The sequence below is a fragment of the Tasmannia lanceolata genome, unplaced genomic scaffold, assembly GCF_043159265.1.
Source record: "Tasmannia lanceolata isolate RefF3 unplaced genomic scaffold, GAP_Taslan_0.1 ptg000037l, whole genome shotgun sequence".
Taxonomy (NCBI): domain Eukaryota; kingdom Viridiplantae; phylum Streptophyta; class Magnoliopsida; order Canellales; family Winteraceae; genus Tasmannia; species Tasmannia lanceolata.
Window position 1 is genome coordinate 54462656 of NW_027518714.1, and position 14956 is coordinate 54477611.

Here is a 14956-nt window from a genome sequence, read left to right on the forward strand (position 1 = left end):
CTCGGTTTTGCCCCAAAAAAGGGGACTGTCAATGCTTTGCTAGCTTCAACTTCCTCACCCCACACTCAGAGCGAAGAGGAAGAAGATGAGGAGGAACCAAAGATGACAGCTCTAAGCCTGTGCTCTGCTATCAAGGGACAAGGTGCCAAGAAAATTCTTTCTAAAGGAGTCCCATCCAAAGGCTTGATGTACATTGATGCATGCATCAATGGAAAGATGACTCGGGCTATGATCGATACAGGTGCTACACACAACTTTGTCTCGGAACAAGAGGCAAAACGTTTAGCGTTGAAGCTCAAAAAAGATGACTGGAAAATGAAGGCGGTAAACTCAGAAGCCCGCCCCGTCACTGGGAAAGCAAGGAGTGTACCAATCAAGATTGGGGCATGGTCTGGAACAACCAATCTCATGGCAGTACCCTTAGATGATTTTCATGTCATCTTAGGGATAGAATTCTTGAACCAGGCCAAAGCAGTTCCAATGCCCTACTTAAACTCCTTATGTATGTTTGGAGAAAAAGTACCCTGTATGATTCCTGCCACTAGACAAGAGAGGAAAGACGTCAAACACTTAACGGCCCTTCAGCTGAACAAGGGTTTAAAGAAAGGGGAACCCACCTTCATGGCAACCTTAAAGATGGGAGAGGCACTGGTGGGGGAGATCCTCATTCCCCCGAGCATCAAAGATGTTATAGAAGAAATTAAAGATGCTATGCCTGAGAAGCTACCCAAGAAGCTGCCGCCAAGGAGGGCAGTGGACCATAAAATCGAGCTAGAGCCTGGCAGCATACCCCCAGCCCGTGCCCCCTACAGAATGGCCTCTCCAGAGTTAGCAGAGCTTAGGAGGCAACTCAATGAGCTACTAGAAGCAGGATTTCTTAGGCCTTCAAAGGCCCCCTTTGGTGCCCCAGTTCTATTCCAAAAGAAGCATGATGGGAGTCTACGATTGTGTATTGACTACAGGGCCCTCAACAAGCTGACTGTGAAGAATAAGTATCAAATCCCCCTAATTGCTGACTTGTTTGACCAACTGGGAGAAGCCAGATACTTCTCCAAGCTGGATTTGCGATCCGGCTATTACCAAGTGCGAATTGCAGAAGGAGATGAGGCCAAGACAACCTGTGTAACAAGGTATGGTGCCTTTGAATTCTTGGTGACGCCATTTGGCCTTACTAATGCCCTTGCAACCTTTTGTACTTTGATGAATGGGTTGTTTCATGAGTTTCTAGATAAGTTTGTAGTGGTCTACCTCGATGACATTGTAGTATATAGCAACACTCTCGAAGAACACGATGATCATTTAAAGAAGGTCCTTGGAGTACTCAGAAATAACCAACTCTATGTGAAGCTAGAGAAGTGCTCATTTGCTCAGGAGCGTATTATGTTCTTGGGTCACGAAGTGGGTGGAGGAGAAATTTGCATGGACAATGAGAAGGTCCGTGCCATCCAAGAGTGGCAAATTCCAACCAAGGTGGGAGAACTCCGGTCATTCCTCGGGCTTGTTAACTACTATCGGCGGTTCATATCAGGATACTCAAATCGAGCGGCTCCTTTGACAGACTTGTTGAAGAAAGATCGCCCGTGGTTATGGTCCGAAAAATGTAATACTGCCTTTCAGAATCTCAAGGATGTTGTTATGGTGGAGCCAGTGCTACAGCTGCCAAACCATTCGCTGCCATTTGAAGTTCAGACTGATGCCTCAGACTATGCTATTGGCGATGTGCTTATGCAAGAAGGGCACCCGATTGCTTTTGAGAGCCGCAAACTCATTGACACTGAACGAAAATACACCGTGCAAGAAAAGGAGATGACCACAATAGTACACTGCTTGCGAGTTTGGAGACATTACCTTCTTGGCTCCAAGTTTGTTGTCAAGACCGATAATGTAGCCACAAGCTATTTCCAAACCCAGAGGAAGTTGTCACCAAAACAAGCTCGATGGCAAGATTTCCTTGCAGAATTTGACATGGTTCTAGAATACAAGTCGGGCCGATCGAACCAAGTAGCCGACGCACTCAGTCGAAAGGCTGAGTTGGCCATCTTGAAATTGGATGAACATGCCTCCATGTGTCAAATAAAGAGCAACCTACAAGACCGTATTCGTGAAGGGCTTGAGAAAGATCCATTCGCCCAAACTATCATGCAGCTTGTGAAGGCGGGGAAATCACGACGCTTTTGGACCCAAAACAGTCTCCTACTGGCCAAGTTGAGTCGAATATACATTCCGCGATCAGGTGACCTAAGGAAGGAACTTTTGAGAGAGCGCCATGATACTCTGTGGGCAGGGCACCCTGGAATTCATCGCACTCTCGCCCTGGTTGAACGTAATTACTACTGGCCCCGAATGAGCGATGATGTGGAAGAGTATGTTCGGACGTGCCTCACTTGCAAGCAAGATAAGGTGGAAAGGGACAAGCCCTTGGGACTCTTAGACCCGTTGCCAGTGCCGAAGGGACCTTGGGAGAGTATCTCCCTAGACTTTATTATGAGCTTACCCAAAGTTGGGGAGTTTGGCTCTATCATAGTGGTCGTGGACAGGTTTTCAAAGTAAGCAACATTCATACCAGCGCCATTATATTGCAGTGCAGAGAAGGCAGCTAGACTATTCTTCCGCCATGTTGTGAAGTATTGGGGCGTTCCTCAGAATATTGTCAGTGACAGAGACCCAAGATTCACAGGCCGCCTGTGGACCGAAGTGTTTAAGTTGTTGGGCACAAAGTTAAACTTCTCCTCGAGCCTACACCCCCAAGCCGACGGACAGACAGAAAGGTTCAATGCCCTACTTGAAGAATACTTGAGGCACTTTGTTAGTGCCAACCAACGAAATTGGGTTCACCTGCTCGATGTAGCGCAGTTTTGCTACAACTTACAAAAGAGCTCTGCATCTAATCAAAGCCCCTTCGAGCTAGCGACTGGCCGGCAACCTTCCACCCCCCATTCCATCGCTGCTGGTTATATCGGCAATAGCCCCCTTGCTTATCATATGACAAAAGAGTGGCACGCAAATGTAGACATCGCCAGAGCGTATTTGGAGAAAGCTTCAAGGAGGATGAAGAAGTGGGCGGATCAGGATAGAAGACCAGATGACTTCAAAGTTGGTGACTTGGTGTTAGTCAAATTGAACTCTAGCCAGCTCAAGTTTACCCGCAAAGTGCATAAAGGCTTGGTTTGAAAGTATGAAGGACCCCTTCCCATCCTTGAGCGTGTTGGTAAAGTCTCCTTCCGGGTCCAACTCCCTTCATGGCTCAGAATCCATCCTGTTTTTCATGCTAGTTGTTTGAAGCCCTATCGAGCCGATAAGGAAGACAACACCAGAAACACATCAATTCGAGAGGAACCGCATGCAACTTCCTTCACACCTGAAGTTGAGGGTATCATGGCTGAACGCACCAAGCCGCGAGGAACTTCTCGAAGACCGACACTAGAATACCTCATCAAGTGGAAAGGCCTACCAGACTCAGAAGCTAGCTGGGAACCAAGGGAAAAGCTCCACCTCACTGAAGATGAAATACGTACCTACACGGACGCAATGTCGACGAGGGCGTCGACATGATTGGGTGGGGGAGTGTCACGTGGCCATTTCGTCAAGTGCTGTTCGCATGGCCTATGGCCCGTGACTTGGTCTATCAATGTAATATGTAAGACTCATGCCTATGTATATGTTGTAGTGAGGACGTAGTTGGTATTAAAATCCAAACGCCGCTCGTCTCATTGCGTCTTGGAAAGTTGTTGTTTATAGCACCTTTGGTCGCCACTCGCCGCTAAGTGGGTTGGTTGCTAAAGCTCTTTACCCTGAGATCTTGGTTGGCCATCGAGTGGTGCATTGCTAGTGCATATCCTAGCAGGGATTCCATTCTAGTCAACGGGTGATCGGGGACCCTTAGGAGTTGTAGACCTTTTGGCATAATCCTATTGTAACTTGTTCTAGAATCATCAATAAAGCTTAACATTTGCCTACTCGCGTGCCCTATTGCTTTGTGTGTGTTTGGAAACTTAGCACTCCATTTGTGTTTGTTTTGTAGGATTGATTCTCATAACTTTGCTAGGCTTACTTGCTTGTTGTGAGGCAACGCAAGTGCCGCACGGACCTCAATCCCAAACCAAAGGTCCGTGACACTAGGCAGAGAGAGAACCTAACAAATAAGTGCCGAATCCATCCCATATTTTATATGTTTTAAAGCGTACTGCATTTCCAACATGCTTCTTTCTATGAATATATATATATATATATATATATTTTTTATTTTTTATTTTTTGTTTAAAACAGTTTTAATACATCTTTTTATGAAACATTATTTTTTTTTGGTTGCCCGTGCAATGCACGGGCTGTCACACTAGTGCACAATATAAACCAGTGTAATGATATTCACACTGTTAGAAATAACATATAAGGTAGAGAAGGAGAAGAAGAGGAATGGAGAAGATGGTGAGTCTCCACTAAGGAGCTCCCATATAATATGATGTATATACAGGCCCAACTAGGGCAACATGTATACAAAGATTACAATACCCTTCACCATACAAGTAATACCTAAACTACCCTACAACACTCTTCAACACTCCCCCTCAGGCTGGAGTGTATATACTATATACTATGGAATTCCAGCTTGCTATAAAGAAAACAACAACAACTAAAAATACCCATACAACAAAAAGGCAGTAATAATCTCATACACACAGCCAGCTTGGTACAACACTCCTCAAGCTGATGTGGTGAATACAAAATGAAAAACATAATAAAACAAGACAATGGCCACCATGAGAGTACAATTGTCGAGATCAACGGCCACCAAAGATAACAGCTCCCCCTGAGTCAGCACTATGGCAAGTAATGAGATCAACGATCGAACAGAAGCGCCTCGACAGGGAAAACAACAACGATCCAGCGAGCAAAATAGGTACATCATGTGCACACGAGCAATGGCAAAGCACCACGAGCGGAGACATCAGCTGAGCAGCACAACGCCAATAGAAGGAGAAGAACTCCCACCACCAAAACAGTGAGAGGAACCATCGCTTGGAGAGACAATCTAACAACGAAGGGGGACACCATCGCCCGGAGAGACAAGGCCGACGGGGAGACATCGTCGCCTTGAGAGACAACCGACCAATGACGGGGGACACCATTGCCCATAGAGATAAGGCCGATGGGGGGACACCGTCGCCTGGAGATATAACCAACCAACAATGGGGGACACTCGTCCGGAAAGGCAAGGACGACGGGGGTCACAGTTGCCTGGAAATACAAGGCCGATGGGGGACTCCGATGCCTGGAGATATAACCGACCAACGAAGGGGAACACTGTCGTCCGGAGATATAACCGACCAACAACGGGGGACACATCCGCCCAAGGTAGATAAAGCCGAAAGCAACGCTAACAATTGAGCATATAGCCGGACAATGAGAAGTATATTGCAACGCAAACCACAATGAATGTGTAAAACTACGCAAGGGTACTACACACGTGTAGAAGGAATCAATCAAGAACACGAAGAAGAAACTAACGATGCAAAGGACTGACAATGCGAAGAAGAAACCAAACATCTAGAATGGCGAACAACATCAACAGAAAGCAACATGCCTGACGAGGAAGAACAACCACCAACCAACCAACAACAAGAAGGAACCGGAAATAACATGCAAACCAAGAGGGCGCTACTACAATAGCCAGGAGAAGACGACAAGACAAGAAAAGACTACAAGAAGACGACACCAAGCGTGGAAGGACAACTAACAAGGTGAACCACGAACAACACAACACTAACAACCCACCACTCCATCCAAGGAACTACATAAGACCTACAAAACTCTCCCTTAAGTTGAGGCCGAAGGCCTTCAGCTTGCAACGACAAGAAGAACTCTCAAGGCACCAGACCTCTCTCAGACATTTCATCGAATACTTGGTGGGCACCTTGGATAGGAAGACAAACTCCGTAGAAGATAGAGAGAGATGACAAAATGTGGATGGAGTGAAATGGGAGGATGAGGCTCAAGAAAAAAGAAAGAAATAGAGGATTTAAACCATAAAGAAAAGGGGATAGGAAAAGAGAAAGAACTCTCAAAAGGGACAAAGATTTAGAAAAGAAAGAGATGTATGGACTTGGGAACAAAAAAAAAGGAATTTATGCATTTAGAACAAAGAAGAAGAAAGGAGGGTATGGATGGAGAAAGAGGGAAAACAATGTACAAGAATGGATTTTTTTGGGGTTTCTTGTTTTTATTTTTTAGGATGGATGAATTTACAAATGGTATTTACAAAAGGGTGTGGAGTTTAGGGATTAATAGGGAGTGCTTAGGGTTAAGGGATTTAGGGTTTGGGATTAAGGATTTGGGGTTTTGGATGGAGATTTAGGGTTTGGGATGCCAAAAGGGATTTGGGAAGAAGATTTCTTCCTCAAATGGGAATTCAAAAGAGAAAGAAAGGGAAGAATAACGGATTTGGGTTTGAGAATATGGTAGAATAGGTGGAGGAGGATTTGAGGTTTTGGATGGAGAAAACCCAAAATGAGTTTACGGCAAGGAGGGTTTTGAGTTTTCTTTGTCGTTGTTTGAGATTACGGCAAAGAAAAGAGTGGTGGGACCGACGCGTGATAGTGGGAGAGGGAGATGAGGGTTGTGGTGTGGATGGGGCCACAGCAGTATGGGTATAGATTGTCGAGAGAGAGATGCTGAGAGAGAGATGCCGAGAGAGAGAGAGAGAGAGAGAGAGAGAGAGAGAGAGAGGTTGTCAAGAGAGATAAAAGGGTGGAGGGTTAATGCCAGAAATAAAAAGTGAATGGAGAAAAATTAGGGAGAGGTAGAGATGCGTGAGAGATTGGTGAGATGGATGGGAACGAAGATGTACTCTTCTTCTTTTCCTTTTAGGATCTTTGCTATGATACCATGTTAGAAATGAGAGATAAGGTAGAGAAGGAGAAGAAGAGGAATGGAGAAGATGGTGAGTCTCCACTAAGGAGCTCCCATGTAATATAATGTATATATATAGGCCCAACTAGGGCAACATGTGTACAAGGACTACAATACCCTTCACCATACAAGTAATACCTAAACTACCCTACAACACTCTTCAACACACACTACCATGCTTTGATAAGGGGGCGATGCGCTACCAAGCTTTGATAATGGGGTGAACTCAACTTGTCTTTTAATATTTAATCAGTTGTCAAAGGCTATTACATTTCCCATAAAAGCTCTAGCAGCCAATTAATAAGTAAAAGACAATCTGAATTCGTCGGGGGCGACGTACTCCCAAGCTTTGATAATGGGGTGAGCCCAAGTTGTCTTTTAATATTTAATCAGTTGTCAAAGGCTATTACATTTCCCAAAAAAGTTCTCAGCAGCCAATTAATAAGTAAAAGACAAGCTGAATTCGCTCCATTATCAAAACATGGTAGTGCGAATATGAGTAGCCTATAAAGTACTATACAACTCATATATTGTAGGCTATGCTTAATACATTATTATATTATATAAAAAATATAATACTGTCAGAGTCCAAATCAAAGCTAATCAAAGAATGTTCGAATCAAAATCAAAGCTAATCAAATAATGTTTCCTCACCATGCTGCCAAAAAGCTAGGAATTATTATTCAATGCCTGATTGTTCCCTTAAGTGAATAGTAAAGAGAAATTCAAGAATTTTCCATTTTATAAGTTGCAAGGGTGTAGTGGATGATTTTTCAAGATGCACATGGATTTATTTGATGCGTTTCAAATCTGAGGCATATTCTACTACAAATACAACCGAAATAACACAACCTTTTCCACCTCACAATACCCTTCACCTTGATGATGATTCTGCTTTGGCGTCCCATCAACCAAATTCATCATCACCACGCCACAACACCCCAAGTGTTGAATCTATGCCTGTCACAGCTCCTATTTTTCCTTCACCATCACCCGTGACAGATGTTTCTCTTTGTAGATCTATCCGAACTCATATCCAACCTCACTATTTGAAGGATCATGTTTGCAACAATTCTTTACAATGTGTGTCCATGCCCACATCCACTCCTGCCTCTCAAACTTCTTCAAGGCCTAAAGCCTCAGGTACACTTTATCCCATTCCTCATTTTTGCCTACAGATCAGTTTTCTACTAGTTAACAAGCCTTCTTAGCTAATGTTTGCTCCTATGAGGAACCAAGCTCCTATAATCAGGCTGTCCAGCATGTTCATTGGCGAGCTGCCATGGCCAATGAGCTTAGAGCTCTTGAAGAAAATGGTACTTGGACAATGGAACGTGCAATTGGGTGCAAGTGGGTATACAAAATTAAGTTTAACGCTGATGGTTCAATTGAACGCTATAAGGCGAGGCTGGTTGCAAAAGGAGGCTATACTCTGAGAGCCTTGATTACCATGAAACTTTTGCGCCTGTCGCAAAGTTAGTTACGGTACGTTGTTTGCTTGCTATTGCCGCTGCCAAGAAATGGCAACTACATCAATTAGATGTCCATGAAAAGTTATCAGAGCTCTTTGACCATTGGGAGTGGTGTCCATGGAAAGGCAAGGGTAAAATTCTGTGGAGTATTTCCTTTCTAGCTATAATATGGGTGTTATGGAAGGAAAGAAATGCTAGGGTCTTCAAAGGTTTCTCCAAGCGTCCCCCTTTCCTCTTCAACAAAGTTGTAGCGCTTATCATTTCTTGGGTGAGACTCATACCCAGCTTTGCTTTCGTATCGGCCTTCGATTTGTGGCACGGTTGGAGGGTGATATGTAATGGAGTTAGGGAAAATCCGAAGGTGGATCAAGTATGGGAACCACCTTTACAAGGTTTTTTGAAATTTAACTTTGATGGATCTAGCATGGGGAATCCTGGTCCATCGGGTATTGGTAGGGTGTTAAGAGATGATCAAGGGAAGGTTATATGGGCCTTCTCAGGTCCTATCGGGATTTTGGATGCGAACGAGGCAGAGGTTCGAGCATCACATCATGGTATAAAGCTTCTTAACAATGTCTTAAATAGGGTGGAAATTGAAGGTGATTTAAAAAATGTCATAAGTTGGATTAATGAGTCTCACTCTCCGCCGTGGATATTTGCGGCTTTCTTTGATGAGATTCAAGACATAATTGGAAACTTTCACCTTCACACATATCATGTGAAAAGATCGACAACTAGGATTGCAGATAAATTTGCCAGAGAAGGAGTCTTTAGCGACGGCTTGGAACAGTTTGACCATCTTCCTCCTTGAGTTTCTGGCTTCTTGATTATTGTACTCTTTATGTTTTTTGCTTTTTCTTTATTTTATCTTGTACTTTCCTTGGGACTTCCTTGGTCTCGTTTTCTAATATATTATCTATTTGCCCTTTCAAAAAAAAAAAAAAATTGCAAGGGTATACTTAAGAACGATGAGTATTTGAATAGTGAATAGGAAAATGCTAAAGTGGCATGAATTTGTCCCCATAGTTAATGAAGATAAAAGGAAAATGTGTTCATATTGACGAAGGCAAATATATATATATACACACACACACTCCTATATAGCAAAAGAGAAAAGGAGAGAATTTTGTCCATTTAACACGTCAATGTGGATGATTTTTACCGTTTTTTGCCCTCACATATCTGTACATACTATCTATGTGAGGGTAAAAAAGGTATGAATGTTCGAAATTATTTGCAAAATCTGTGGCATTAACACCACGCTGGTAATTTCGAATCTTGATTTGCTAGTCACCTTCTCCAAACGCTATGTCTCGCCCATCCTTTGCAATTGTATGTATTCAGAGATTTGTCTTATTAGATGTGATGAAAAACTGCACGGTAATACTATTTCTTGAAAGGTTGCTAGCAATAATACGTAAAGAAAGAAGCTAGCAATAATAATCATTACGTAGTAAAGTTTGGGAGGGAAATTAAGGACAACGGGTACCTGGATATGACAATTACGGAAAAAACTACAAAGAAGAGGTATTAAAATATGACACTTACGAAAAAACTACTTTTCCTTATTAATTTTTTGAGGATATTACGAATTCCGCACACCTGTAAAAATATTTACAAATTCCGGGCACCTTCAGACGAACAACAAATTATGGAAACCTCTATAGATTGGAGGGCTAGGATCAGCCTATGGAAATGATTTTACGGGCAAAGCCTATTGATGTTGTGTTCCATCACATGGACAGTTTGGATCAACCTATGTGTGGTCCGTACAGTTCTTTGTCGGCCCGTGCATTTTTTACTAGTATATATATATATATATATATATATATATATATATATATATATATATATATATGAGGAAATGGTTTGTGAGCAGCTCCTCAGATAAGCTTATCTGAGCAGAGCTCACAAACCATGGGGGCCACATTTTTTTTGTGTGTATGTGTGGGGGGTGGGGTGGGGGGGATTTAAAGCATTCATTTGGAAGACCCTTCCATGGATAGGGTGTGTAATAAAAATCAGTCCTATAGGATCATCCTAACCCTGCCATTTGTGGAGGGAAAAAATGGGCAGAAACATGGACACACAGTATCTGTCCATTTTCCCCTCCCCTTTGATTGGGTTAGGACGATCCTATTGATCTGATTTTTGGTACACACCTTACCATGGAAGGGCCTTCCAAATGAATGCTTTGGATCCCCCCAAAAATGTGCACCCCCCCACACACACAACCCAATGGTTTGTGAGCAGCTATATATAGCGATACCTCAGAAACCTTCTCTCTCTCTCTCTCTCTCTCTCTCTCTCTCTCTCTCTCTCTCTCTCTCTATATATATATATATATATATATATTTGAATGGTTTCATGAAGGCAATATATGGACTCAAACAAATTGAGCAAGATATTTCAGAAATAGCAAACTGCATACCGTTTAGTGCAAACACAAACCTGAACCTAATGTAGCAAAAAAAAAAAAAAAAAAGGTAAATATGGTCCAGAAGACAAAAAAACGAAGTTAAACTGCTGAATCATGGTAGAACAGACAGATAAAGTAAGCAATTAATAATAGGAAGCACTGTTAATTTGGGGGACAATGATTATCAAAGAAACTGGCAAACATCAAACCTGAATAAAACTAAGTATACAGACAAACATGAAATTGGCAAACATGAGAAAATTATGAAAATAATCTACAACATGGAATCTGTAAGTATAAAAGATGCTAGGAATTAGAATTACAGCATAATTAAGCAAATATTATTATGAAATCAAACAGTACACTCAAGAAATAATGAGAAACAATACAAAACATGTTATAGACCTTTTTTTTCCTTTTTTTCTTTTTTTTCATCAGTGCCTGGTGGGGTTTCAGTAAACTGATGTTTTCAAGAATAAAAAGATCAATCACAAAGGAATTCATGAATGTGAGCTTACCTGCAGGATAAAATCTATTGCATGGTCTCTTCTCCACTGGAGCATTTCTGCCCACATATGGATTGCTTTTCCAATATCAAACTTCCTTGCCTTCAAAAATCTGTGGCAACACAACCCTCGTCATGTGAAATCATTTAGTGAACTAAAATAAAGAACAAGCAATTATTTTGGAAATTAAAGAAGCACGTATCCAAGAACACACAGAGATGATATCAGATCAACTTGCGTAAGAAAACAGAAGTTGTCTTTACAATTGGCACATAGAAATTTATAGAATCCATATATAATGCAAAGATAGGATGACTATATGCATCTGACATCAACCCACATATTCAACAACTACAAGTAATGTCTAAATTATCCTAATACATTATTCAACAGCTACTAATATGGCCTTGTACCTATCAATGGTTTCATACTTCCATCTGGGTTGTGATTGAATTTGTATACCCACTTCTTCTCATGGTTTTAAATTTCCGCCAAACCCGGCATGAAACGACAAAAATGTTTCTGTTCCAATCCCCACCGAAACCCAAAATGACCGAAATTCATAAACCAAAATCGTAAGTGTAATAGTGGTATATTATATAAGTATGTATTACATAATTATATTTATATGAATTGCAAGTGAATGTGGTGCATGCATTATGTATAAATATTTATATGAAACACGTGAAATTTGGTATGCACTAAATTATCAAGCATGCATGATAGTGCATGTCATTAGGTGTTCGATGTTTTTAAACCATTACGGACATGTGTCATGCTTATGTGATGGTTCCTAAGTGTGCATTTGTGCTTATTCTAGCCTTTCTTAAAGTTTCATCTTTAAATTCTATCATTTGCATATGTTTCCATATATTTTCATGATTTTACAGAATTTCCACCGAAAGCTCCAACTGAAACCAAAACTGAAATTTAAAACCTTGCTTCTTCTTGCATTGCCCAAGTGTTGTTCTTGTAAAGAGACCCACTTCTTCTTGCATTGCTTCCATACACCTTTCATTAGTGATTGCCTCAAATCTCCCATCGCCTATTTTAAAAAAGAAAATGGGGACTTAAGTTTGCTCCTATTCCTAATATGCACCTCACTTAAGATTGATCTTCTTGTAGTGAAAAATATTGAGTAACCAAAGAGAGTAGAAAGAGGCAGAGAGCAAAGAAATCTGATGGAGTGCAAAACTCAATTCATCCATCAATACAAGTCATATACATATAAGTAGTGTTTGGTCTGAATGATCATAATACCCCTATCATTAAACGACTCATTTTAAAAAAAAAATAGGTAGGGAGGAGATGGGTGAAGAAGAAAAGAGCGGAATTTTTGTTCTTTGGTGAAGAAGAAAAGAGCAGAATTTTTGTTATTCTAATAAATGGGGTGGCATTTAGGTCATACAGTTTAACAACTTCAATTTATTTTCAATTAAAAGAACAGATATTACGAACGGTGGTAAAATGCATATAATTTTGAAGTGAGAAAATGCTAACTTAAGTCTCAGTTATGCGGGCGCACAACTAATATAAGCCTAAGATAGGGTTGCTAGCGTGCACTTAATTTTCATGTTAGCAAAGGAAGTTACAATTTCAACTAAAAGCAAGAGAAATAAGATGGAAGATATAGGTTACACAACAAAAGAAAGTGAAAAAAATTTAGGCTTTGGAGGAGAAATAGAAAAGAAAGAAGGTAAGTTCTGGTTTAGTTGAGAATGGGGAAATGGATATAGAGATTACAACAGAAACAAGATTTTTTAAGAACGAACAACTTACAGTTTAGTTGAGAATGAGATGGAAGAAAAGAGGCCTTGGATATTATAAGTAAAGAAGAAGTAACAGTTTGAAGTCGGATTGAATCCTTATTACATGAACTTTGTTAAGATACCAAGCAAAAACTTCATCAAAAGAAACGTTTGGAAGGTGCTTTGGTATTGCAACTATGAGATTGTGGGTTCAACCTAGCTTACCTATTGAAAAAATTGATGAAGAACATTACAATCAAGACAAAGTGAAAAAAAAAGGAACTCGCGCATTGATTCTTCCTGAGGATTGAATGCCCTTATAGATAAATACATGCATATTTGAAAAGGAAAAAATGCACATGACTACATATATAATGTTCTAACAGTATAATGGCAATCCAAAAGTCATGCAACTCTATTCCCTATTCTATGAGAACTATGGGGAAATAAAATGTAAGCACAAGCGTACTCTCTAGGTACCATTTGCGTGATTAAGGCTACTTTTATTTATTCAGACAAATCTTTCCAACTAATGCACAATAATACAATTGCAATGATTGAGATTCTATCACTGACAACTATCTCCCTCGATGTGTATTCTTGATGTTTAGAGAGCCCCTCCTATCAATTGCATTAAGCTTAAATTCGATGGTAGTAGCAAAATCCCTCGTGGAGATAATGCTAATATCCACTCCACTAGCATTGGGGGGATTCGTAAATGTTTTAAATTTTTGCTTCGGATCAGTTTCGGTCATTAGCGAAACGGAAACATTTCGGTCTCGGTACGAATTTTCGACCGAAATCTAGTAAAATCATTAAAAAAAAATAAAAATAAAACATTTTGATACGAAAAAACATTTCTTCAGCACTGGTTTTTCTTTTTTATTTTTGTCGTTTTTTTTCAGAAATATCTTAAAGAAATCTCAGTTGCAATCAAACCAGGCAATTTCAACCAAAACATAAAATTACACATCTACAGATCAAAGAAAGCTATCCTAACAACAGAAAGAAAAGATCTGAATCAATTACCTCTTCATCATATGATAATCATCATGCCGAGCTGGCAACAAACCATTCGCCATAAGAGCAGTACGAAACGCATTGACCGATTCCTCCTCCTCCGCATCTCGAACATCGTGGATCGAAACTTGCGGAAATTGACAATCGACTCTTCGTTTCCCTCTCTTCCTAAGATTATTCGCAAATCTCGTAGCTATTGCTTTCTTCTTCATAGATCGAACCCTAGCACCTCTCATCTCATCATCCGATAGATCTAGATCCGATTTTCTCTCCCTCACATCTTCTTGAATTAAACTCCCTAACCCTAAAAATCATCAATTCAAGAACATCATCATCAAGATAAAGAATACATTTCACCTAAATCAATTTCACCTAAATCAATTCAACGGTACCTGGCATTCCGTACGCTGAGAATTCCAATTCAATTTCCAATCTAAACTGTGAGATATGGAGAATCGAGACAGCGTATTCAGTACAAATCCAAATGGCAATACATTGAAGAAGAAAAGGACAAAAGGATCAAAATCATAGATGTGAAAGAAATTCCATACCTGATAAAAAGAAGATCTAGAAGATTTCACAACAGTTCTGGAAAAATATTTAATGGTAAAATACGGTAAAACTTGAAGAGAATCAGGTGCGAAAAATTTATTGTTTCTTTATTTTCGTTTTTTCCTCTCCTCTACGTCACGCTTTATGCAAATTTATGGGACAGCGATAGGAGAGGACTATCTTGTGTCCTGGTTTTACTCTACAGCCATTACAATATTGCCACGTGTAGCTTTCGGAGGACATATTCGTCATTTCATTAAATAAATAAGGCGATGATTTTTCGGCCACCTGTAGGATTATGCCCCCACTTTTAACGTGATTTGAGGTAAAAAA

General features: G+C 40.6%; 1 protein-coding gene across 4 annotated transcripts in view; it reads right to left on the reverse strand.

The window, feature by feature from the left end:
* LOC143860839 (phosphatidylinositol/phosphatidylcholine transfer protein SFH9-like) overlaps positions 1–14746 on the reverse strand; it is a 28130-nt gene extending 13384 nt beyond the window's left edge. For 3 of the 4 annotated variants that reach the window (XM_077371671.1, XM_077371670.1, XM_077371668.1), the window contains exons 1-4: positions 14623–14746; positions 14464–14509; positions 14081–14375; positions 11316–11415 (exon numbers count right to left, since the gene is read on the reverse strand). In XM_077371671.1, coding sequence (XP_077227786.1) covers positions 11316–11415; positions 14081–14375; positions 14464–14470 — 402 coding nt within the window. In that variant the 5' untranslated portion in view covers positions 14471–14509; positions 14623–14746. The remainder of the gene's footprint in view (positions 1–11315; positions 11416–14080; positions 14376–14463; positions 14510–14622) is intronic. The other variant, XM_077371669.1, reaches the window with a different exon arrangement.
* Positions 14747–14956: the final 210 nt, after the last annotated feature.